Source organism: Adelges cooleyi, unplaced genomic scaffold (genome assembly GCF_023614345.1).
Source record: "Adelges cooleyi isolate 19-005CV unplaced genomic scaffold, UGA_ACOO_1.1 ACOO_flye_CR_arks_rails_tigmint_CR_PRNA_167, whole genome shotgun sequence".
Lineage (NCBI taxonomy): Eukaryota > Metazoa > Arthropoda > Insecta > Hemiptera > Adelgidae > Adelges > Adelges cooleyi.
This window is the reverse complement of record NW_026095824.1, coordinates 3,369,626-3,396,784: the sequence shown is the minus strand read 5'-3', so window position 1 is coordinate 3,396,784 and position 27,159 is coordinate 3,369,626. Positions and strand designations below refer to the sequence as shown.

General features: G+C 34.3%; 1 protein-coding gene across 3 annotated transcripts in view; it reads left to right on the top strand.

The window, feature by feature from the left end:
- The window catches only part of LOC126848043 (uncharacterized), a 212,587-nt gene that overhangs the window by 170,510 nt on the left and 14,918 nt on the right, over positions 1-27,159 (top strand). For all 3 annotated transcript variants that reach the window (XM_050588553.1, XM_050588555.1, XM_050588554.1), the window contains one exon: positions 5,266-5,541. In XM_050588553.1, coding sequence (XP_050444510.1) covers positions 5,266-5,541 — 276 coding nt within the window. The remainder of the gene's footprint in view (positions 1-5,265; positions 5,542-27,159) is intronic.

Sequence of the window (27,159 nt, the reverse complement as noted above, 5' to 3'; positions counted from 1 at the left end):
GACAATAGGAAGATCTGCTTATGCTGACTTTGTCTGCGATTTGTATGCGTTGGCGTTTAATGGACAATAATTTTAATATTGTAAAATGGAGATTTTATCCAGAAGAGATAAGATGATAGGGCACATGTTTACACATGAAAGCTTACATGAATTCATGACCCAAATAATGCCTTTGAATAAAGGAAAATACAAGGACTGCCATTGCCATTATTTGACTGAAACCTTTGTACTGTTGTTTTCATATCTATAAATTATTGTATAATTGTTTGCTGATAAATTCGTGCCAGTGGAATTGGGTTAAAAAGAAGAGATACGCAATAAAAATATTTCTTAAACGTTAATTACAATGAAATCACGATTGTTCGGGAGTGTGCATTTCATCTGTATATATTATATTATATAAATGTGGTTTACGACCACCATTAATTTAACCGACCCGCGATTTTATGCGCGTTTAAAAGTTTTATCGTGTAGAACTGCTACTAAAGGCCAACAATATCAATCTACTTTGGTAAACAACGTCGCTGATAAAGATATCGGATCATGTTATTATCGTCGTAAAAGCGGTGCTTGACGGTGTTTTTATTACGAATTAACGTTGCCCGGATTGGTTGGATCGCATATTATTACTGTGGCGTCGTCCAAGGTTTTTTAACCAATGTATAAAAAATCTTGGGTGATTATTGCGATGGATTCCGAATACTGTTATTATTATATAGCTATTAGCGCACAGCACCTTGGCATGTACCACCCAAGGCGCTTCCCGGAGAGCTTCAGCAAAGTACTCACAGGCTTTTTGTTAATTTGTGTGACAACATTTTCACTTGACCGCGCAAAGAATAGGACGGCTATGTGTTTTTAGGTGTAATGTATGTAGTTAGTTTGTGTATGTATATATGGCCTGTTATTATCAAATCCTATCTAAACCATTCGATCTCTTTTGTTCAAATAAAAACTAAAAAGATCCCGAACAAAATCTCTCAGTTATCTCTTATCACTTGTATCTCATTAGTTATCTCTTATCACTTGTATCTCATTAGTTATCTCTTATCACTTGTATCTCATTAGTTATCTCTTATCACTTAGCTCTTATATCTTATCTCTTAACCCTTATCTCATATCTCTAAGTGAAAGTGTATAGCGAAAAGGGCGAGATGACAATGGCGACATGAAATTTCTTGTATCCAGCCCAATAACAATATATCCATATAGAAATAAGAATATTAATAAGAATAGGACTTAGAACTGCAAAAATCACTCATTATCAAACTCGAGTTAAAACCTCTACTATATTATGAGGTTGTATAGCTTAAAAAAAAAAGACTGCAAAAATAAAAAAGTAGGTTCATAATTAAATTGAATGTCACAGTCATTGGTCGTTTTAATGTGTATTTCTTCTGTTTAACATAATATTAAAATTAAGCAAGAGATAAATGTCCAAAAATAACAAAAGATAACGGACACATCCGGCGACTGCAACATCCAACACATTATAAATGTGTACTAACCAGCTTTTTTACATTCTGGGCTTATTTTTTTGGCTAAACTAAAATGTTTAGTCATTTCCATTCGATCAACGGCACACAGCCAGCATTAACGTATAACGCTTATTATATAAGGTACACTTTGTTGTTCAGTATTGTGTTAGAGAGCATTGTCCCCGGAATGAGATTGTCGATAAGCTTTTTGCTGTCATTTCCCAGAGGAGCAGTTGGCTCATTGCATATATATATATATATATGTATACATAAATAGTTGTTCGTACGACCCTATATAGTACTTTCCGTACAGAAATCCAGGTCGGCAAACCGTACTTAGAATCAAAAGTTCGGCTGGCCATTAATAATAGACTATATTCGACCGGGTGGTCGTCGTTGCACAAAGCCGAGACTGACTAATGGTGGCGATCTAAGGCGCCGGACTTGTTGTATTGTATATAATAATATAATAACACAAACGCATTAAACACTAATAATTTAATCGCAAACCGCAAATGATTTATAGTGTGCCGACGACAGCCCGCAGCCCTTACCTAGCCTAACGGGGTTGGTGCAATTTTATGAAATCAAACTACAATACAGCTATGCCTGAACTACAGTTTAGCTTAGACAAAAGAAAATACATACAATTTAAACTTGTCTCATTTTGATCAAACACCACAGACTTGTCTGTTAAATTTTTTTAAATTATTTTATATATACATTTTTTTTTTTACCAGTCTAAAATCTAAACCAGGGAACTTTTATTTATTTTTTGGAAATGTATTTCTAAGCTAAAAACTGAAATGATGGTCTGCAACAGTTCTTCAAAAAGTTTCTACACAAAAAAAAAATATACATTAACAAATCTAGTGGGGGAAAAAAGTAAAATTAAAAAAGCCAACTTGGCGCTTTTCAAAAAGAATATTCCTATTAAGGAGAACGTCATATTTCTATGGCCAGTTTATTTTGTAGAAAAACACAAACAAGCGGTTTCAATAGATTTCGAGTAGCACATTAAAATTTCTATTTCAGTTATAATATTTATTATAGTTTAGGACTTGAGTTTCAAGCACTACAATTATTATTTTTTAACTACTATTGTAATGTACACTTGTGTGTAGCTGAATAGCCTATACTGATCGCCGTATTACAAAAATAATCACCTATTCCATATTTAAGTAAGAGTTGGGGGTTTTCATTTTGTTTTAACTGTGGTTTTGAACTTCTCAAATTTTGTCTCTTGTGTTGAGAATTATTAGAATTACCCTATGAACGATATGTACTGAAATGCTTGTCTCTATGAATTTCCTTATGATGCCACCATTGCATCTGCATCAAAGCCGCAGAAGCCCACATATACAAAGTAAATTGTATATATAATATAGTTAAGGGTGGATACAATTTGTCCTCGTTGCCATCCTGTTTGCATTCGGATGCACCGGTTTAAAAGGGTCGAAGGTGGCTTCAGTTGATTACCTGTTTTACTATATGCCATTAAGCGTTCTTTCGGTTAGGTTACATAATATAATATTATGGAAACGCCTTATCGTCCACCTACCACACCTTGTAATGATAATTATTCATACTCTTGTGTACCAATGTGGCTTTTGTGTGATTTCATAGGATCCACGTTGAACACACACTACTGATGTTCGTTTTGCATTGGAATGAGGTATAAAGGATTATAAGGGTTAAAATCTCGAAACGGGTTACATTTTTTTTGTTGACAAATTTCACTGTATACATTTTAAAACTATAAAAACAATATACATCAAAATTGTGTACAATAATAAATCTTCCTAGTGTTGATATGACGTGGGAAAATGTGTACTAAAAAAAATGTATAAAAACATTTTGCATTAATTATTCATAACTCCTTTAAATGTATTTCCTATAATTGTGTTTTGAATTTCGCCCTAGTCCAACCCAAACAACCTAAACGGGAAAACCGTGGCCAATCATAATATTATCATTGTGTTGTTTTTCCTTCTTCTTACGTAATATTATCTCGACCCCAAGACTTGGACGGTTCACGTGTTTTTGCATGGGCGGGCACATCTTTTCATGCCTTTTTTTCCCCCTCCAAATATTGCTGTAATTATCATCGTTGTCTGCACTGTTGTGTTTGTTCCGTTTCAATCCAAAGCAATTCGGTAGTTTCTCGGTAGGTTTAAAACAACTTGGACTACTTGGACGTTTTGTTCGTGATGGGAAACGTTCACACGGCGGCAACTAACGTGCGGGCTCGACAGCAACGTTGCGTTTTTCCTGAACAGTTTTCATGATCGACACAAGACAATTACTATCCTAATGATATGTATCGGTTAGGTTGGCGGCAACGACAGACAATGGCAGGCGGCTTTTTGATGGATACGGACCGGAAGTTTAATCACCACCCCCCCCCCTCCGTCCTAACTTTCACAAAACTCAAAACCAACCCTAATGTCGGGTACTTTTTTTAGAATATTCAAAAAAAAAAAGCACATCCATAACTCAAATATAATAATAATAATAATAATAAAGGAAAATATCAGCACATACATAGGTATGTGTATTACAAGTATAATACTGCGCACGTGTACTTACCTTTGTTTGTAAATTAAATCATGCACACAAAACATGGACGTATTGATCATGTATAGCAGTAATATGACATGTCAAAACCGTTAAAAACACTATTATATAGTTGCCAAAATAAATATTAACCATAATCGATAAATGATATCAGTATAAATAACCTAATGCATATATGCACTTACATGCAGCGAATAGTTAACGATGACAACGTTTTTGTTTTGTAATAACTTTTTAAAAGCTTATAGAATTATATCACAATATAATATAATTGTGTTGCACCTAATACACGACCCACATAACCAGCGATAGTAGGTTAGGCTAGGTTATAGTAAATATAATATAAATTGAGTAATTATTAAGTTTGACTACCTAATAATATAGGTGGTTTATGAAAACTGGCGACTGTCAAGTCGGTTTATATTTCACAGGAAATAGTATAATTAAAATATTGTCTAATGGTATTGTAGTTAAATAGTCAATATGCTCTGTTGGATTTGAATAAAACTCCTCGACGCGACCGTGCTTCGTGCACCTATATATTTTTTATGTGTACAATTAAAATGTTCAATACGACTAAGTACGAATAATAATACAACACAAGAAACTCGACGAGTTCTCCGAACCGATAAAGTCTAATGAATAGAGTACTTAGCGAGTAATCACTACGGCGATTGTATTATTGGAAGCACATACAAAAAACATAATAGAACATAATAATACACAATGCAGTTTCGAAATATCAATTAAAACGAATGAAAACATTTCTCGCGATGAAAACCCCAGGAATTGTGCTTTGTACCTATTTGATTTCTAAGAACAAACGATTATTGTATAACAATATATATATATATATATATTATTTTTTTTTTTATTAAAATAAGAGTATTTTATTCTATTTCAATAAAAAGAGATCGTTTATCTTTTTCGCCAACATCCATTTTGTCATTGACGCAATACGATCTCCACAGAAATATAATTATTTTATTATTGGATCCATATGTGTATGTAATCCCCTCGACGAAAAGTCCATTAGCGTGTAGACAATGCGAGAATTTGATATCGTGCGCTTCGTCGGAGGGCAAAACGAATTTCCCTGGGTTTTTCTTCTCGGGGCTCCGTAATACCATTGCAAACACACTTTGTCGCTGCTAATGAGATTCGATGTGCTGTATAATGTATTTGTTTTTTTTGTTTTTTTTTTGTACAGAAACTTCCTTGTTGTACGACAACAAGCATTACCACGAAGAATGTTTACGGTGCAACTCGTGCGGAATGAACCTGACCGGCCCCAACCAGAAACGGGCCAGGAGGTTCAAAAATCACATACTCTGTGATCTTCACTTTGCCGACGTGGCGTTGATGGAGTGCTCGGATTTCATGCAGCAGTTGCGCAGTTTCAAACCGCAATCGTTGGGCTGTGCCGTGGCCAGAAGGAAGAGCTCCACCACGCTGATATTCCCGTTGCCGCCCCAAGCTTGTGGAGGTAAGTCGAGTGTTGCACAAGTTAGCGATTGCCGTTATCGGGAACAGCCACCGGGAAAATCCCACGTGTACACTACCCTCTGTGTGACAAGTGTAGGCGTCCAAACCTGGACCGTATCCCAACCGACAAGCTGTCGAGATATATTTTACATTAGGGGAAAAAAAGGAACTTAAGAAGAAGCGTCTGCTTGGGTTAGGTTTGGTTGGGTTTGGTTAGGTAAGGTTAGGTTAGGTTAGGTTTGGTTAGGTTTGGTACGGTTTGGTTAGGTTAGGTTAGGTGTAATTTGTTGCTAAGAAAATGTAATTTTTTGTTTAGTATAGGCGAGTAGGAAGTGTATGGCCTTCCTACGGACCGAAATACGTTGTAAATTGGCATACAGCAAAACGATGGCGACCACCCTAAGTATTGCCTAAGGCTTAGTACGGGGTGGTCGACGATGAAGAAACAATAAAAAAAATGATAGGTTTGGTTAGGTTAGGTTAAGAAGACCAAGTGGAAAGAAATTTCTGGGTGAAATTTCAAAAACAGGTTTTTGGCTAATTATTCACTTTTGCAGTTAGTGAAAAATAGCTTAAGAACAAGACGTCTGGTCGATGATTTTCCAGTGGTAAAATCATGTTTGCATCATCTTAATGGCCTATATGCATTGTAGGTAAAGCAAAACGCATCTGACATTCCTTCAGAAATCTTGTCTTGTGCCTGGAGGGTCCTTTTTCCGGTTTTTGCCAACATGTTTAAATTAATAAGAAATTTTAAATCGTCGCCAAAGGTGATGTGATGTCCAAAAAAAATGTAGCTACCAAACAAAGAGTCCTATCACAGTTGAACGTTTTAAATAAAGATTTTGCCTATACCTAATTTCTTAATAAATACCGTGGTACGACGTCATCATCTTAATAACCTCCGCCCGTAATTGGATACTAAACAATTTCCCGGCTTGTCGAGACATATTTTACCTAAGAAAAATAAAAATAATAATAATAAACGGCTAAACGAAAAACCCGTATGTGTGATGGCGCAACGAATTTCCTCGCTTTTATTATTATTACTTATTGTTTTCTTTTTAAAAAAAACCGTCTTAATTCTCCACGAGAAAGTGGGTCGGCTCGGGATGGCAAAGACCCGTGGAAAAAAAAAATGGTATTTTTTTCCCCCGCGACAAACCAAATGGCCAATGGATAATCGAGAGGAAGAGGTGAAGGGGGGGGGGGAAACGTCTAATATAGCAAAGGAATAGCTGTCACGCGAGGAAGCCACTTCAAAAGTTCTTTTGGCCCGTCTTCACTACCCCGTGTCATTTAAGTCGGGAAGTAAAAGAAGTTACGTTCGGCAAACACGTCAGAATTCAATTTGCTCGGCCGCCGGCAATGCTGCTTTTCCAGGAGGACCTTTGGCGACACAGTGTTGTGCACCGGCATGAGTTAGTCGGACAGACGACAAAAGAACCGTGTCTAATGCAATCACACATATCTCGCTACACTTTTCCGGATGTTGATAATAAACAGAGACCGGCTTACTGTCCCGGGACGATTGCCGCCGTCATGTTAGCCGACCGTCTTCACCGGTTAGGTCTCCAAAGGGACAGTTGAAAGCGTTTATACTGTACAACTCCATTATACTAGTGAATATATATATATAAAGCTGATTTTTATTTATGTCGGTCGGTCATGCGTATTGCTAACGCAGAGTTGCTCACGGCTGCATAATCGTAAGATTCGTGTCTTAGCTAATTTTACGTTGACCGTTTGAAGAAGAGAGTCAAGAGGAAGAAGCCGAAATGTGCAGTCGTCTTTTGTAGCAGAACAAAATGGAAAGTAGTGGTAGAGAGATGTCAGATGGTTTGTTCGTGATGAGAAACAATATATATATTGAACTAGTAAAACAGACAAGAGTGATTAAAAATATTAAATGGTAGGCCAAACATATTATTTATTTGGATTCTATAAACAAAGATTAAGAGTATTACAGTGGCCGTCCTACCACTTCTATGGTTAGGTTAGGGTTAAATGCCCAAATGTGCAGTACCACCCCTAGTCCTCGATGCAGTATGTTAAACATTTTTTTTAAAAAAAGGTTGGGTTTGGTTAGGTTGAGTATGTTGGGTTGAATTGGGTTAGGTTAGGTTGGGTTGGGTTAGGGTTGGTTAGGTTTGGTAAGGTTTGGTTAGGTTTGGTTAGGTTTGGTTAGGTTTGGATAGGTTTGGTTAGGTTAGGTTAGGTTGGGTTAGGAAGAACAAGAAGAAGGAAATTTAAAAAACCGATTTTTGGCTAATTATTCCTTCTACTATACCGTCGTTTTCGCTTTTACAGTTAGTTTACCTTTGCCGTTAAGTCAAATACATATTGTACGATTAGTAAATATAGCATAAGAGATTGGCATAAAAGCTGATAACGTCTTGTCGTTTCCTGGTTGGGCGCCAACGCGGTGGGTCTTATTATAACAACGTTACTAATTTTATTAAGTGAAACAAATTTGAAAAATGAAAAATCATAACGAAAAAAGGCAGAGCATAATAATTTGCGTTTGGAAGCACCGCCCGCTCTGGATAATATTATTATCTAATTTATTTAACGACACAACGCGCAATAACGGCCATTGTTCGTTATGTAATCTCATCGCATTGCCAGTGGAAATAAATCACAAGTGTTTCGAGTATAAATATAAAAAATTAAACATTATATTATATTTAATAATATGCGTGACCGGTCATGACACGCGATAGATTCTATTTTCATCGCATAATTTTTTTTTTTTTTATGTCATTCTGATCCAACGTGCAGAAAGTTCAGCTTTGACAAATTTTACAGCCGACCATATTTTTCCAAACAATAAAAGTACAACAAAAAAACATTAGTAATAGTAAGCCTCGAGTACACACTCTGGTACTCTTATTTTCTTTAACATAAAGCAACAGCGCAGAACTTGACACTTTTATTTCCTCTTAGAAACGTTTTATGCGTTTAAAAAATATGAGTTAGGTAATGCACGTAGTCTATATCCGGACCCGAACGATAACAATAATATAATCTTGTGTAATTCAAAAAATGACTAAACCCGGTAACATTCAAACTAACAGGTAACATTCAATTTAGTTAACATTTCAAAGGGAAGAAAACCCCGGGCAGAGTGTAAAAAAAAAATAACATGGAATATATCATTAAATATCTGAAAGTTATTCAATCACTGTGAGCAACCAAAGATTAAATAATTATCGTTTCTTGCGTTCACAAACGATTTTATGAAAGCATCAATGGGGCTATTAGATCAATGGATCTAATAGCCAGGTTCAGCCGTAGTAAACGGGTTATTCAAGATGGGATTTCGGTGTGAATGGAATGGACCGATCCGTTACAAATATGGTGTTTTTATTTGATACTTACAATAAACCTCGAGGGCTTATAATAACAGCCGAGGGTCGCAACTCCGTCCAAATAGCATTCGACGGAAAGTATATGATTAGCAAAATCCTTAAAGTGTTATTTTTCTGAAAAATACATCTTTACGGATAAACTATCGCGAAAACGTTGACTTTTGTTGATTTGAAATATTCAGTTCTTACAACGTGTACAAAGGTATTTTAGGTTGTTGTTGTTTGTCCTGCAGTGAATCCTTGAAAACAAATGCTGCAAAAGGCCATGCCCAAGATTAGTTCCACGCAGACTTATAATAAATTGATCTTCGTTTGTTTTTAATTAATCTCAACAGTATTTTTGATTTATTTTAATACAAACAAATAACCTCCTCCACAGCCTGGCCAATCTAAATAACAGTTTTCTACAATTACTTAATTGAGTTTTGTTAACAGATATCAATAATATAGTATGAAACGTTAAATCTACTTTTTTAAATAGTTGTATTGTATGCGATTACTTTTTCTAAAACAAGAAATGCATTTTGAACAACCGAAAAATATAACTAAATTACTATGTAGAAAATATCAATTTCGTTGATGATAAAACCAATATAACGTTGTTTTTTTTATTACCGCATCGCGGGTAGTTTATTTTGATTTTAAAGTCAATAACAAAATATATAAGTTTTCATCACAACAACATCACGTGTATTCTGCGAAACTAACTGGAAAAAAAATCGAAAGCGGAAAGTTAAAAAAACAGAACAAAGGCCGTGATGGGTTTTTTTTTTACCTATGAAAAATAATATATATTATACCTATGTATATTAATAATTTTATATTTTTATAATACCGGGAATGGCTTTTTTTGCGTTCTCAAACAAACATTTTCGGGTTTTTTTTTAAATTTTAATTCGATATTTCATAATATTATTTGAAAAGAGTTTCTCTTTGTTTATTTTCTTTTATAAAGACTTATTAAATTATTTTTTGGCGGCTGCTCTAAATGACAGCTGCTGCTGTGTCGTGCTTCACAACGTTCGCCGAATATTTAAGTAAATACATTTTGCGGTGGTGTACGTTTTTCGGCTAAGCCTCAAAATGTATATTATAATATTATTATATTTATTTCGGTAATTACCGACATGGTACGTGCACGATAATGGCGAGGCAACATCAAACGCTCCTTGAAACCTCACCGACGTTCATCATTATAATAATATATTATATTATTAATGTCGAGTAAATGATTTCTTTTGTGCGAATACCCGCAAGCGACCGCATAATCTTCATTCGTGTATCGAGCTACCATCTTTTTTTTTAAATATACATATATTTTTAATAATACATACATATTATGACTGACGATATTTTTAACGTGCATATGTTATTGGAATGGATACAAGAAATACCATAGCGCCATTTTCGTTTAACAATATACAAAAAATATTAAGAGATAAATTGTAAGAGATTACAGACGAGTGATAAGAGATAATAAACTAGATTGCTGTCGTCACCAATAAATACCATGCCGTTAATAGTGATAACTGAAGTTATCGTTTTCCGCTATCTTTGTGGGAATTAGAACCTTGTCACATGAAAATATGTTTATAACAATACATTATAAGCTAAACTGATAACAAAATATCACAGATTACATATATTTATACTATTTTATACACAAAATAAATCCCACAAAAATAGCGGACGTCGACTTCAGTTCTTATCACTAGTTAGCAATCTAGTTTATTATTTATATATATATATATATATATATATCTGTGATACCATACTGACTACCATTTTGAGTCTGACAATGTTGTACTCCATGAATTTGCAAATTGATTTTTATCACATGTTTATAACTGTTATCATTGTTTATAATAAATTACAAGTTAAGTTGATAACACAGAATCACAGATGTATATTATTTTATACAAACATTATCCCACAAAAATTGCCGACGTCGACTTCCATTTTTATCAATAGTTAGCAATCTAGTTTATCGTATATATAAAAATTTATGATGATATAAGACAAAATATAATTGATAACAGATAACGTATCCATGATTCGGTATTTTTCCTGTGGAGTGAAGAGAACACTAGGTTTTTGTATTATTAAATGCAATGAAAAAACTGGTGAAAACTAAATAAGGAATGTGCAATGCGTGCGAAAAAAAGTGTCAATATTCGTTTTTCAACTTGATTTTAAGTAACTCCATTGCAATGCCGCATCTCCTATCGTCACTACATAGCTCATTAAATGCTATTAAATCACTTGTCGGAGGTTAATCATAATCGGCGTCACTGATAGCGCGACCACAGGCGTTGAAAGAAAATAATGTTATTAAAAAAAAAAAAATCTAAAGCTAAAGTCTTATTCAGTAAAAAATGTCGATATTTCATACCTTTTGAACGTAAGAAAATATAGCATAAAATTAAAGCCAACGGGTAATACAAACCGCGCACGATCATTGAAAGGCTGATTTCAAGTACTGTAACAGATGAAGACATCCGTCAAAAAAAGTGTGGGTCGAAAAAAAACCATACAATTGCAAAACCAACGTCTCGGCCGACAAAAATAAATGATCATTTTACGTTTTCTTAATGTCTCTCAATTAGTTAAACTCCGTTCACACGTTTACGTTTGTTTATTGAGAATGTACACGTTTTAATTAGGCATTGTGGTCTGTTTAAACTCATAATTAAATAGCACATAAAGTACAATATTAACGTGGATACGTTGACGGGCTGGATACAAGAAATTGCATGTCAGATACGAGATAAGTAATAAGAGATAGATGATAAGAGATACGAGATACGAGATGAGTGATAAGTGAAAAATGATAAGAGATACTAGAGAAATGATAAGAGATCACGTGGTGACCATATGATAATATATCTGAAGTTGACATACAGTGTTACCTACCATATTACTAATAAATTACTATTGTAATAGATTTTAATGGTTTAATTTGTTACGGTTTAATATGGTTTAAAATGTTCGTACCTAATCAGTAAATAATATCACATATTAAAGTATTATTATCATGTCGTACTATGCTGCCATCTAGTTTATTGTTTTCAACTAAAGGTTGCAGGATTGCCGTCATTGTATTTAATAGTCGATTCATATCAAAGTATATGCTAGTGTTGGCAATGGTCTCTCCTTATATTATTTACTTTATGTAAGTGATAGATGATAAGAGATAAGAGATAAGTGATAAGAGATAAGATATAAGTAATTAGAGATAACATATCAACGATTGAATGTTTTTGTCAGTTGAGCAAAGAAAATAGCTACGTTTTTTTGTTTTTTTATCATAAGATGACTACAATAATTGAATTGCTAACTAATATTCCCGTTTCTAACTTTGAGCGCCGCAACGGTAATATACTCGGACAGAACCCGCGCAAAACTGTTTTCAACGTTTGCACCAAATGATTTTCAAAGTACAAATTATCGCAGAATTAAATTACCGAAAACGTCACATTTCTGAGTGCGTGCCCAATTACTATGCTTGCCGAGTTTCGCGTCCAGTTTGCTGCAATATATATATATATATATATTATTTTATTACACATCTTTATCTGCTGCCTTGCGTCACGTGTCCAACAGCTATATGCACACACTCGAGTCCCAATTTCGATTAAAACTTTATCCGGCCACAAACGACTGTGGAATTTGCTTTGTACACGGTGTTTGTTTAAGGCCTCAAAATACAACAGTTAACACACTTTCATAGCAGCGCCAAATAATGAAGGGAAAAAACTCTAGGGAAAAAGTTGACGGCGTGGTCGGCCTTAACAATTTTTCATCTTCCAAACAGCTCTTGCGTTAGCCTTGGAATCCAATGGAAATAGTACATCGACATATTAAAAAGCCAAAGAAGCATTATTTTTTTTCATATCATATTTATACGACAGTTTTTTTGTCTTGTTTTGTTTTGAGTGCAATTCTGTTAAAAAAAAAAAAAAAAAATATATATATATATATGAAAATCAACGTCTGTGATGTATTGTTCTCGTATAGACAATATGTTATTATCCTCAGACAATGGAATAGGGTTTTTTTCTTTTGCTTTAGCCGTTGAACTCGGATTTCACAGCACGTATCTCACTTAATAACGGTAGACTTATAAATATAAAAGCAACGTCGATCAGGACTATGGTCAGCACTCTCGTGTCGGCGATATGGCAGAAATAAATAATAGAGAACCATTATTTCAGCGGAATTTATTTGTTTCTTTTTTACCCCATTTATATTTATTTTACACCCCATGTTATGACTTTACACTCTAAACGACGTGCCCTTACACTATTCTAAAAAAGTATTATTCTGGTGAGTTATGGAATCTTATCACAATAGGGTATCATCGATACACAATCAAGACAATTGAAGTTATTGTCTATAATCATTCATTCTAAATATTAACACTGAAAAATTAATCTACCATTCATTTGTAAATATAATTGGTTTAACAAAAAAATTCCCTTTACAATTATAATGACATTTTGTCAGTTCCATCAAACATGTCAATTAATATAGTCTGGTACGATACTACTTCCTAGGGAATGATACCGTTCTTTTGTCAGCTGTTAATCTCTATTTAATTTCAGCAATTAAAATATTACACTTGTAGTCGATCCGAACGTGGTTAATTTCATTTCTTATCAAATAAAATATGTATAACAATGTGTTATCGAAAACAATGTTATCATAAATACAATCAATATTAGTGGGTTCAAACAAAAAGAGAGCAGTTTAATCTATATTACAGCGTTTGCCCAAATCAACGAGTAGGAAATTTATTATTTTAACAAGGCACCTCTACTCGAAGCCAACAATTGTGATCAATATATTATATATTTTAGGTTCAAAAGTGTTTATACAGAGTGTCGGAAGTCGTAAAGTTTTCCTAATATAACGTTGTTCATAAAATACTAGACATTTTTACTATAATGCGAACCACTATAAACGTTATTACACCTATTTCTGCAAAAGTCTATTGCTAGTTTGAGCATACAAACTGTTGAGAAAAATTAATCATTTTTTTTCTTTATCCTGTTTCACCAAGAAAGAACACTTGCCACGTATAATAATTAATAATAATTTCTGAATTATCAACTATCTTCTTTGGTACATCGTGATTATATGGCCAACTTGTACCGGATAACTGTAGTAAGCAAAAATCTAAAGAAAAATAAAGTACAACGACCTTATTTGGCTGAACATAAGAAGTTACTGACCCCCTCGCCCATAGGCGACCTCCTGCTAGTTCCAATCTACTTGATGTGCAAAGCTATTTTTGATATTAAAATTACATTCCTTTCGCCGACTGACTTTTAAATCAATACTTTATTCCGGTAGGTGCCTTAAGTATAATGACTTTGTACAACACGTTATTTGATCTACAATTGAACATTATTATGTTTATTGTTTTAAATCGTCGTTTAGGTTTAAACTCAAATAATTTAGCACTACTTAGATAGTTACTTTAATTAATATTATTTTACCCGATTTTCCATTTATTTTATTATTGAACAGGCGCCCAGTATCAATATTATGCAAATATAAACGCCCATAACCTCTGTAATACATTTATAATTCTGAATAACTACTTGGCGTCACACCCTGTATTATACGGCATTATTAATATTATGATTAATTCAAATTATGTAGTATAATGTAATAAAATAAGTTACAGTCTACTTAAAGCCCACAGGCTTTTATAGAATTATAAAAATATGGAACATGCTTTAGTCTGCTGGCTCTTGAATAATGATCATTTCCATGCGATATATGATGACAGTGTAGTCTTAATTTTAAGTTGTGATCAAATGTTTTCTAGTAGTTTTTTTAATATTTGACCTCAATCGGTTTATTGGCGACATTCACCTGGGGGAAGTTATTTTGGATAAATTTAACCGTTCATTTAATTTTGTCTCATTGTGAAATTATTTTCATTTATTAGGATGAATAATTGGTTACCCATTAAAAAAAAAAAATATATCAACATATGGATGGACCTTTCGTGGTTAACATTAAAACAATATTATCAATTTATCTATTATAGAAAATATAGCTGTGAATAAGTAAGCAATAAGTTTATACAACAAACAAATAATTTAAGACTCGCCTCGAGACATTTTATACACTTATTAATTATATAAAAAAACAACCGCTAGACCGCGCCACTTTCGCGCTACTTTCGTGACGCTATTTTGTGTCGTTTTCGAACTGGGACGCCGAGGCCAAAGCATGTTCCATGATAGCTAAAGTGTAATGAAAATAATGAAAACGTGTTTGCACCTAACACGATGTATGCATCTGGTTTTATTTTAATCTGCGACAATACTAAAAAGAAAACAAAAACATATTAAAAGAGTACTTTCGTTTGCGGTTGACGGGACCGAAATTGTAGACTTCCCGGTCGTCGTGGGGCTTCTTTTTTTGCATCTATAATAAAATATGCAAATTAACCGAAGCCTTTCAATTTGTAATTTCCTCATTTTTTTTTGGGGTTTTTTATTAACGAAAAAAAAAAGGTTGATTACGGATTTATCAGAAAACAGTATATTATGTCATAGTCCCACCACACCAGATCCACTTTGAGTCTAATTTTCGGACCTTATGCCCAAAAATTTACTTCCAAAAGAAAACCGGGTTATTTCATTCGCTCCACGGAAAAACATTGCGTCGTGGATATGTAATTTCTAATAACTCTCTTACCTCGTATCTCTTATCATCTATCGCTCATCACTTATTACCATAGATAGTAAAAATATGGATAGGACATTTCCAATTGAGGCCACTATATTTTTGCGGTCCTGAACTGATAAGAAATTGAGGCCGTTTGTTTACAGTACTGCATATTATCTTATTCAGATTATAAATTTAAAAAAATGAAATTCCTATGAATGTTTCATGTCTTTGCTCTGGCACATAACCGAAAAAAGTGTTACATAAAAAGCATTATGCTGTTATCTGATAAGAGATTAGAGATAAAAAGATATATTGTATTCACAACGTTCAAACCAGAACTGAAAAATAAATTCAATAACTTTAGATGTCATATTCATATGAATTGTTTTAGGCCAGATATTACAAACACTAAAATATTAGCCACAAATTTGATATGTTTACTAGCCACCTTAAATACACGAAAATGCTATTTCGTGATTGCAGACTCGGCTTAAAAACACTTTATTATCTATGTTTATCACTTATCTCTTATCACGTGGAAATGAAAATGGCGACATGAAACCTCTTGTATCGAGCCCAATAACATATCCATGTTAAAAAGCTAAATAAAGAAACGTATTCCATCCCTTCTAAGGGGAAAGAGTCTTTGTTATTTTTTAGTTTTCTACATTCATCGATAGAACCATAACTAACTAAATACTCCATGCACATTTGCAAAGTTATAGAACGCCATATTTGTAAGTTAAAAAGTTTGTTGGGTGTTTTTTTTCGATTTTAATGTGGGGAGCGATGAACTTTTTTTTAATCTTCGGCCCAATAAATTACATTTTAGGTACTATTTCTGATCTATAGAGTTGCCTAGCATAATTTATACCGAAGCTAAAAAATATATATATTACCACTAATTTAAACACACGGCCCAGTGAAGTTTATCAGATTTGATTTGCTCTCTCTGTTGGAATCCAATATATGGTCGTTCGGCCGTAGTTATTCTAGATGAGCTCTTGCAGCTGCTGCCAAACAATCAAACGTCAAATGTAATTTAGTCGTTTGTTTTCATTTCCTTTGAAATAAAGTTAAAAAAAACCGTGATTCCTAATCACAATAAATGGCTCGACGAATTCGATTTAAAACGTTCTATTTGGACATCATTCGCTTTGCATTAACTGCCAGACGGGAACCAGTCCACGCAAATCCAGGTGAAAGATTGCTTTCCAATAAGTTTCCTTTCTTTTCTTTTTTTTTTTTTGTCACAAGCACATTACAACAGCTATTGTTTGATGTCAAAAGGGCACCCGAGAGAAGGAACCGGGGGAAATCGTACAATGTGAGATGTAATAAGCTGGTTTGTTGAAGGAATCCAACGTACAAGATATGATACGGTATTATGGAGACGGTTAAATATGAATAGAGAGAATTTTCACAGATTTTGACATCCTGGCAAACGGCTTGTGAAATGTGTTCACATTGATCACACCGACGACCTACTTAACACACAACCACACACATTAACACCGCCCTCGTTGGAAAATTTGACTGAGTGGAAAAAGTTGCCAAGTGAAAGGCTATTGTTTAATTATCTGTACAGCATCTGTACATGGGATGCTGTCGTTATTGAAGTATAGGCACCGCGAGTTTCTGCTGTTAAGTTTGGCGATTTATATACCGCACACACTATTATAGTAAATGATAGTCGTGTGGGCGACGTTGTTTATCCGCGAGTTCTCGTAGAATACAAAAAAAAAAAAATACACATTATTCGGTGCTATACCGTTTTCGAGCTAAGCCAAGGGTTGTTCACCTTAAAGTTTACCGACACAATATATATATATATATATGGTGTTTTTTTTATATTTATTATTTACACTCTACACGCGCGCATTCGGGCACCATACGTTTTAATAAAGTTTATGATCAGTATATGTACATTACAAAACTCATACAGAACCGGAAAGTATAATTAATAGTTACCTACCGGATTTAAGTATGTATTAAGACAACGGTTGAAGTGATAAAATATGTTTCAGTATTTAGAATTGAGTAATATTTTTATGTATGTTTTTTTTATAATACAAATTTTAGTTAGACAGCTAGCTGATATTGTATAAGTGTTATGTCAAAGTAATTTTTTGTTTTATAAAATATTACTTTTAATTATTATACATTATGTTATATTAGCAACGTCAACGAAAGTTATCATAGATAACCAATATATTACCATTATTGTTAGAGTTTATGTATTTTTCGAATTTTGTTTAGTTGTATTATTTTTTGTTTACAAAATTAACCCTTCACTGCATGTAAGTGCATATTATATGCATTAGGTTATTTATATTGATATAATTTGTTGATTATGGTCGATATTTATTTTGTTACATTGCTATCACAGTGTGATCACATCATTCCTAATTTTTTTGATAAAAATAAAAAAAACTCATTCAGTGAAGGGTTAAATTTGAACGTTTAACGTACATTTTACATGTTTAATTTTTAAATTCACACGGTTTATTTGTGTTGTATTGTCCGTCGTTTATACTGTACAAGTAATATCATGTGTAGTATGTTAGAATTATTGAACATTCTGCCACCTATTGCAGATATTTTACACTCAGAAACCCCAAGTCCAGGGATCCACTGCGGCAAACTCTACCCCTCACTTTAAGTTGATCACCAAGCCTTAGTGCTACATTGTTTGGTGTTCAACCTTACTGTGAGAGGCATTGTTGTCATATCTACCGTGCATGCTACATTAGTTCAAGGAACGGCGACCGGGCTCTAAGTACGGTGTTATGTATGTCTCTTTTTTTTATTGTATACCTAAATCTAGTGCCCCGCAAATGTGTTAATTAGATATTTTTGTTTTTTAAGAGGAACGGAACAGTCCAATTTTTTCATCATCACTCGGAGAAAATTGTTTTTTAAAAATGTTACTACTAGAAAAGCTAAATTGTATTATTTCATCTTAAAATTAGTTAGGCATAATTAAAATAGCTATTGGATCAATTTTTTTTTGTCGAAAATTGCCTTTTCCGTTCCTCTCAATGTATGTAGAGTGGTTTGAACAAAAAGTGTAAACATTTTTTTTTTTTTAGTTTTGAATTGTATGTATGTATATCGAGTTATTAAAAATGTGAAATTACAACACTATAAATGCGGTTTTCGACGAACAATAAAATTACCTCAAGCTTAACAACTCTACTAAACACTTAAATTACACATATGAGCAAGTTGACGTGCAATCCTGTATTTTTCAAATATTACTTTGTGTCATAATCATCAGTCGTTAAACCTGGTTAAACTTAATATTTCTTATCGTCTAACGTGCACAGTTTTATTAGGCACACGTGTACCTAATTTGCCTATCTATATCGCCGCTTTGTTTGTATTCAATTATTTTTTTGTATCTGTCATCATACTGATGTCACTAATATATTTTATAATATTTATTAATGTGTGAATAAATGGAAAAAATTGTACAAGTAATTTTAATGTAGAGAACATTTAGTTTTCTAAAAGAATCAATTGAAATAATGTTTTGATTTAATGATAAAAGTCATGGCAAATATTGTAATGTCAGATCTGTGGTCTATAATATAATAATTATTTACTATATTAGATTTTGGAAAATTTTCTGTTATTAAATTAATCGAATCATCAATCAAAAATATGAGTAGAAATACTTTTTGGCCGAAAATTTAACTATCAACTTGAGACATAAGGTCCTTTTTTCAAACGTCTTAAAACCGAACAATTATGAACACATTTACTCGACTGACTTAATGGCCAACCATACGAATAAGACAACAATGTATAGTTTAATTAAAATGTAATTTATTATTTTTTTAACCGTTGGCTCGTTTAATTTGGCACATCTCGCGTGGTCGTAGCGTCGTTATTTATTATTTTGTATGTATAATTATGTTTTATTTTTCAACGTTGAAGTATCAAGTACTAAATTTCAATTTGGTTCCACCACCACGGCAAGGCAACGCCGACTTATTATTAATGGTTTTAATTAAAATAATTACACGGGAAACGAAATCATCTTCCGACCGTTTCGGCTGTGTGCGGAAGTAACAATAATTATTATTATTATGGTTACGGTACAAACGTCTTAGACATAAAACAGCCGTGCAAAGACAATGTAGCACCACCGTCTCTGGTCCGTTGTCAGCTAGGAAACAATAGGCAAAAGCTAATTCATTCCGTTTGTATTTAAATCCATCTCTGGCGACGGTACACCGTCATAGAATCTTCATTGGCATTTCCCGGAACAACACTTCCTCCACAGCACAAGTCGTGCAAGTTTGATAAAGTTTTTGTAAAATATCAATTTTAAGCACTTGTTCAATTGCTTCAGTAGTGTACAGCTTTTGTTTTTAGGATGCTATCCGGTTCTCCAGAGAATATGCCAGTGGGATTTCTATGAATCCACCGTCGCCCATTAAGAGATAGCAAACCGCTGAATTTTGCATGACTACACCCGTTCTCACACTCTATTTACGAGAAGAGGAACCAAACGTCTCTTGGGATGTGCATGTCCGGAAGTGACCTGTCCGGTAGTGCACTTATCTTTGTAACATACCGTTGGAAATGTTTTTGAAGAGCTGCCTCAGGTCGGTTTTCGTCCTGGCTATTAATTTAAGCATATTATCACCACTATGGGAAATTTGCAATACTGTTGTTTTTGGCAATAAGAAATCTGCCGTTTCCTTTTTGATTTTCTACACTCGCCTAACCGAAATCGATACTCTGTTGCCGCTCTCGAATGGACTTCCATTGTTTGTTATAGCTCTTGGTGTTGTTGTTCCGTACACAGCTCATTAGATACTTACGCGAGAATCGTATTTTGACAACAACAACACCAAAAAAAAAAAAAAAAGAAGCAAAACTTCACGGATAGCGCACACAAAGGTCACAAACATATATTATAACGATCCAATTACGTCGTTACGTCGGTTCTGGCGTTTTATGGCGTTTGGGCCAAACGTCTCACCGGTATACAGTAGCTGTGTATTATATAATATAGTATGTATGTGTATAGGTATCGTGTATATATATATATATATATATATAGATAGGAGGAAGAAAAATGATGCACATCTCTTTTTCTCCGCATATACGATTTTTATTATTATTATTAAATAAAATATGTGATATATGTATATATATACATGTGATTGATATACCATATTATATTATTGTCACCGTTATTCGTTGTTGCATATGAGATATATTGATGTGGAATCCGTTACGTGGATCCCAGGAACAAGCGTTTCTCGCCGGCGGATAACAAATTATCACAAGCATATACAGCTAACAGCACACACACACACACACATAACCGTATGCGAATGATATGTGCTCGATAGCGATGCAGCGTATCTATACAATAGTGTACCACGTTGTTGTTGTGTGAAGTATATTAACCGCCGATTGAAAAGCGTACGCTTCCAAAAAAAATGTCTACATTAGACGCATATCGTACCTATTTCTGAGTTTGACAAAAAAAATAACCATCCGGGTAGATGTTTTGTATAGGCATGTGCATACACGAATTAATTTTCACTTTCGACTTCGATTTTTGAACGGATAACGCAATGTGCAATACTGTGAGTTAACGATTCGACCGAAGCAGGAAATTTAATCTATAAAATGGTAGAATAGTGCTAATTTGGAATGCCGTAGGAGAGTACGTCGACCTCGAAGACAAGCGTAAGAGGTCTCAACATAACATACACATAGTATAAATATTTTCCTTTGGCTCGGAGATACGGTCGCATAAATAAACATGAATTATTATGTGTACAATTTTCGGAATGAACGCGATATTTTAGAGGAAAACAACTTGAACACACAGTGATCCATAACGTTGATTTGTTTAAGTATAGAAACGTCACTCCGTGCGTTTGTCATCGAAAACATTGCAGTTTACAACAATTCCAAACATTTTTAATCAATCAACACAGCCATCAGTAAAATCATAAACATTAACAACTCATATTTTAAATTGTCTTATGACTAATTTTAGATCATACACACAATTTAGAATAATGCTCACCGAAAATGATTCATTTTAATAAAGGTACTTGGACAGGTACTTTGAAACTGTTGTGTATAGCTTCAACGAGAAGTGTTGTAAAAGCAATAATGTGATATTTAGATAGTAACTCTGAAAAATGCTATCGAAGAAAAAAACGGCGGTATCATAGTTCGCGGTACTCTTCCATTAAGACACTACACAATGATATTATCTAACTTGCTTGCAAAAAACTATGTCAAGCAGCTCAACGGGTATTCCGTGCACTAAACCGGCTTAAGTATACATAAGTTATTGCGCGTTATACAAACCGACAGATATTATTATAAGACGACGGTTCCTACAAAACTATAGGTCGCCGCTCCGTTGTCTCTACTTGTATAATATGTATAAGCTTATATTTATACTCTGCGCTGAAAGAAAATTGAATTTTTTCTTTTCATTTTCGAGTAGTTGATAATAAATAATTTATTATTATTTAGAAAAATATGTCTCGACAACCGACGGAGGCACTCGTTCGGCACACCCCGTCCTCCCTGTCCCCCGGGAAGGACTTTCTACGATGTCTTATCATCATTAAGTTATAATTAAACGCAATCTAAAATTAATCGCCCGCGTACGCCGCCGAGTGAATTATACAAAAGTCTCAGCAATAGGTCCGATATCATCCATATTTATACTACTAGTGTCGTTCTTCTAATATGTGCCGGAAAATGTTTTTTTTCGGTTGTTTTTAAGAGTCACTGCCGCTGTTTAACTTTTATCATATACATAACGGAGTTTAAATATTTATTTCCATAAACTTTCATGTACAACAACTTGTATAGAAATAAGTTTTTCAATATTTTCATAGCCGCTAATCTTTGCTAGTTGCAAACCGCCCTGTAAGTGCTCGGGGCCAATATTTTCCATACATTATATGACTTTGAGTGAACAGATTACTTTCGTCATCCATCTTGCTCGATGTAATCAAGCAGGTGCTCTAAAAAAAATTGTTTTCATTGAGTGGTGTCTTTTAAAAATATAATAAAAACTTAGAGTTCTGCTTGATACAGCTTTAGTTTTTTTTTCGAAAAAAAGGCAATCACGTCGTCGGACATATTTTCAATATCTTTTAGGGTAAAAGCTTTAGTAAAAATTGTTTTATAGCCATCCTGTTTAGTAACATACCTAGCTACCAACCTTTTTGCGGAAATCTTAAAAATAAATATTTCAAGTCCACTCGAAGGACCTAAAGCTAAATTTTAAATGAAGTTGCACTTGAAAATGTCGCTCCTGTTCTTTTATCGAATACCATACACATAATATACCTTCTATTATACTTTTTAATATGCCAGCTATTCTTACCTTTATCCGGCAAACTCCAGACAGTATTATACTTTTTCGTTTATCCGTGCTTACCCCATTGGCAATGTAATATTGTTGGATGCCACTTGTTGTACAGTAGAAGCTCGTGAGGAGACTTGAACCTAAACTAACCTAACCTAACCGACTGCAGTCATATTTAAGTAAGTCAAAAGCGATGTTGACGCGGTTCGTGACAAAAAAAGAAAATTGTATTATTTTCGTTTTTAGATTATACTTTTATGAGCAAACGCAGACATTGCAAAAGAGAGGTGCTAATTTGAGTGACAAAAGCAAAAAAAAAAAAGTATTTTGTGATTAATCCGTTAGCGTTACCATATATTCTATAGCCAGAGGTAATTGAATAATGACGAAAAACAAACCGTGGTGTTAGTAATTTTTTTTTACACAAAAAGTACTCTGATTTTATTTGAAATGTCGATGGCAGTTATTAAGCTTCATAACCGGCTTAGCTCCTCTTCCTAACTGGTCGCACGCAAACTGAATTTTCGGCAAACATTAATGCCGTTAAAAAGTTTGAAGTAACTCGACGAAAATGAATAATTAATAACAGCAACGGTCGTGGGTGGTCTCTGACGAGCTAAACGTGCAACGACGTTCAAAAAGACTTGTAGAAGAACACTGTGCAATCTCGAATGGGCGAAGGAGACTTGCGAGGGTTACGGGCCGATGGACAAATTATAATTAAGCCTCGGTTTTTTTAATGTGGGGATTTTAAAGTATTTAGAGGAGACGGTTAGAGGGCGGCCTAAGACTTGGATAATCTTTTCAATGCGAATCCGCTAATTTATGTTTTTAAATAATTCAAACCGCACTGGCCGGAACGCACACGTCACTTACATTAACAGCAGCTAACCGTGACGACATTAGACGTCGTCAACGTTCCTTGCCGATCCAAATTAGAAGATGGGTATTTTTTTTCTCGTCGTTTTGCAGTGTGCATACCCGTGTTAAGCGCCGTGTAATACACTCACAAAGTTTATTGTGAAGGCGAAATTTTTGGCACGCGTCCTGGTCGACTCCGGTGGTAATCGTTGTTGTCCTTCGTGTTGCCGACAACCGTCGTTTATTTATCGCCGGTCCGTAATTCATTGGCAGCGCACAACGACAGCGATCGGTCCTTCCTACGTCACCGTGTCTCCCTTCTATTTGCCCATTATTCTTATCCCTAGTTCAACCCCAAAACGGTTACACCGCACCGGTCTGGTACGGTCACGGCCCGTTCGTGGATCGACTATAACTCATACGGTGGGAAAAAAACGCAAAACAAAATACCAAAGGGTCGTTTCAAACAATTTTTTTAAAAAAAAAACCTAATCTGAACAAGCGGATAGGTGAAAGCTATGAAACCTCGTTGACAGGCTGTACGACTAATTAAATTCCGGTGTACCGTTTAACTAAAACAACCGTATCGAATTAAAAAAATACCCGAGTACATAAGCTACACAACGCTGCAACGGTTGTATTGGAAGTAGCTAATTGTCGGACTGTCGAACGCCACGCCGGTTGCTACGCTTTATATGAAAAAAAAAATCCACACTACAACCGGATACATAGGCACATGTATCATTATGTCTTTATGTTCGAGTATACGACCCTGGCACTTTTCTTATAATTTTCTCTAATCTCTAATTTCTTACCTCGTATCTCTTATATTTTATCTCTAATCTGGTAATTCTGATATCTTATCTCTCCTCTATAATGTCTAATCTAGTATCTCTAATACCCCTCCCAGTCTGGGCAATTCAGCGATAAAAAAAAAAAGTATCTCTAATACAGTATCGATTATATCTCTAATCTTTTATCTTTATTTTTCTCTCTACTCTCTTTTCTCTTATCTCCTTTTTTCTAATTTGCTATCTTTTTTTAATCTATAATCTATTTTCTCTAATATATCATCTCTAATATCTTCTCTTATCTATCATCTCTAATCTAGTATCTCTAATATATTATCCCTAATCCGTTATCTTTATTTTTTATCTCTAATCTAGTATCTCTAATGTATTATCTATAATACATTATCTCTATTTTTATCACTAACATCTTATCTCTAATCCATTATTAGGCATAAACAGAAAAAATCTAAGTTAATCTAAGCTACAAGGCTTACAAAAAAAAACAATCGCTTCACACTTCAACAACCTTTTTGTTGACATAAAACCCTACTAATTTTACTATGTTTGTCGTGTTAACGCTTTATGGTAATAATATTGTAACAGGTAATACCGTTTTAAACCTAAAAAATAGCCCTATAAATATATGAAAAACCACCTGAAGTAGCAAAATAGAGAAAAAGTTACCACTTCTTGAAAAGGGGACACGCTTGTGATCCTATGTTGGTTTGTCAACGTTTACCGGTAGTACTATGTGTTTGGAAAACAACAACTTCTCAGCTCTCCATCGAATGATTTGCCAAGAATTTCATAAAAAAAAATCATACACCGGAGACAACGGTGATTTCTTAAGACGGTGTGTATTATTTTTAACATAAGCGGTATTAACTTCTCGACATCCCTTCTCGGTATTTGTCGTAACTCTAGTACATTACATTAAAACAATTATGTCTTCGAGTAAAAGGTTATCCCACAGCATTAAGTATAATATTATAATATCGCGCAGAGGATGCTAATAATATGTACACGTGGAAAGACAAAGTGAGACAAATCGGATTAGCCGACACTTTAAACTTGCTAATAATTTTCCATTGACTTGCGGCGGCCGGGTTACTCATGGAAGTAAGTTTCTCTTAATATTATTACAATACCGAGATTGGGCTCGAGCTTCAATTTGGACTGCAGATTAAATTCCTCATTCAATTAACGGTGTTCTGGCTTATGGCGGCTTCCAAGTATTAATTTTTGACTGGTGTCTTACTCCAGGCACATGGGGGATGAGCGATTTTATTATATTATTATTTTCATTATGCGGATCCGCATTTCATACATTCCACACATACAATTTGATATCCACGATTAAACGGTTAAACGCATAAACACTTGTCAACCGCCATAATAATATTATCCTCAATTCGGCGTTTAATATCTAAATGTATATATTAATTCCCAGTTCGGTCAATAGTGCCAAAGCTCTTTTGACTCTCTGAATTCTATAGAGGTTTATTTATTTTTTATACTGTCCACCAGTTGGACAATGCAATATTGTATGCACACCTAACAATAATTGCCAATACATTTTATGTCGTTTCGAAACTAATACCGGTTTAATGTGCGCATTTCGATTACACATCTGTCTGTTGTTCGGCTTATCGAGTATTATACCCGTTTATGCTATTCCAGAATGCTATTCAGTACCTACACACACATACATAGGCCAGACACAGTGAAATCACACTTATGAACAGTGAACAATCTCTTCCAATCTACCCAAATACACTCATCTTGTAACAGTATTACTTGTTTGAAAATGTTCCATACAAGCAGAGTCTGGTCAGCCACCTTATCAGAACTCTCTACCTCTGCATCAAAAACCTTCTGTTTGATCACAATCTCTCCTCTATCGTTTGTGTCTGCTAGTCACTCAACTCACACAGTGTATAATTATATAATGTACATTACTGATTTGTCAGTCTAACAGTAGTGACCTGGTCTAAACTTACATTGTCTTCTGCTTCTCCTCACTGTGTAAATCCATATGGCATACACTGTGCCACACATTTTTTGCTATCTATTTCTTACCTTACTTCTCAGACCAACAAAAAAAACCAATAAAAGGCTACTGTAATTACCGAATGCAATCCCACCGTTATCGAATGATTAATTAATATAATAAGCCGTCGGTTCGATTAGACTTGGTGGTTAGTTTTAGATTTTCCCCATACTAAGCAATGACCTTTATCCCCCTCATATGTCCACCTTAAGCCCTGCAGCTGTACTCGGCCAAGATTAATAGGGTTGTCCACACCCACATGCACTAAGAATAAAATTTAGTACAGCAATGCAAACTCCTTCAAAACGAGACCGCTAATCGAATGAGGAATTCAATCAGCAACGAGTTCCCACGGGTAAATTGATATTCGAGTACAACCTCGGAGTAGTTAGGTATTATTATAACAATATTAAGAAACCTAATTCGATAAATAACGCCACCGCAAGTCAATGTAAAATTGGTAGAAAGTATAAAGTTTCGGCTTATT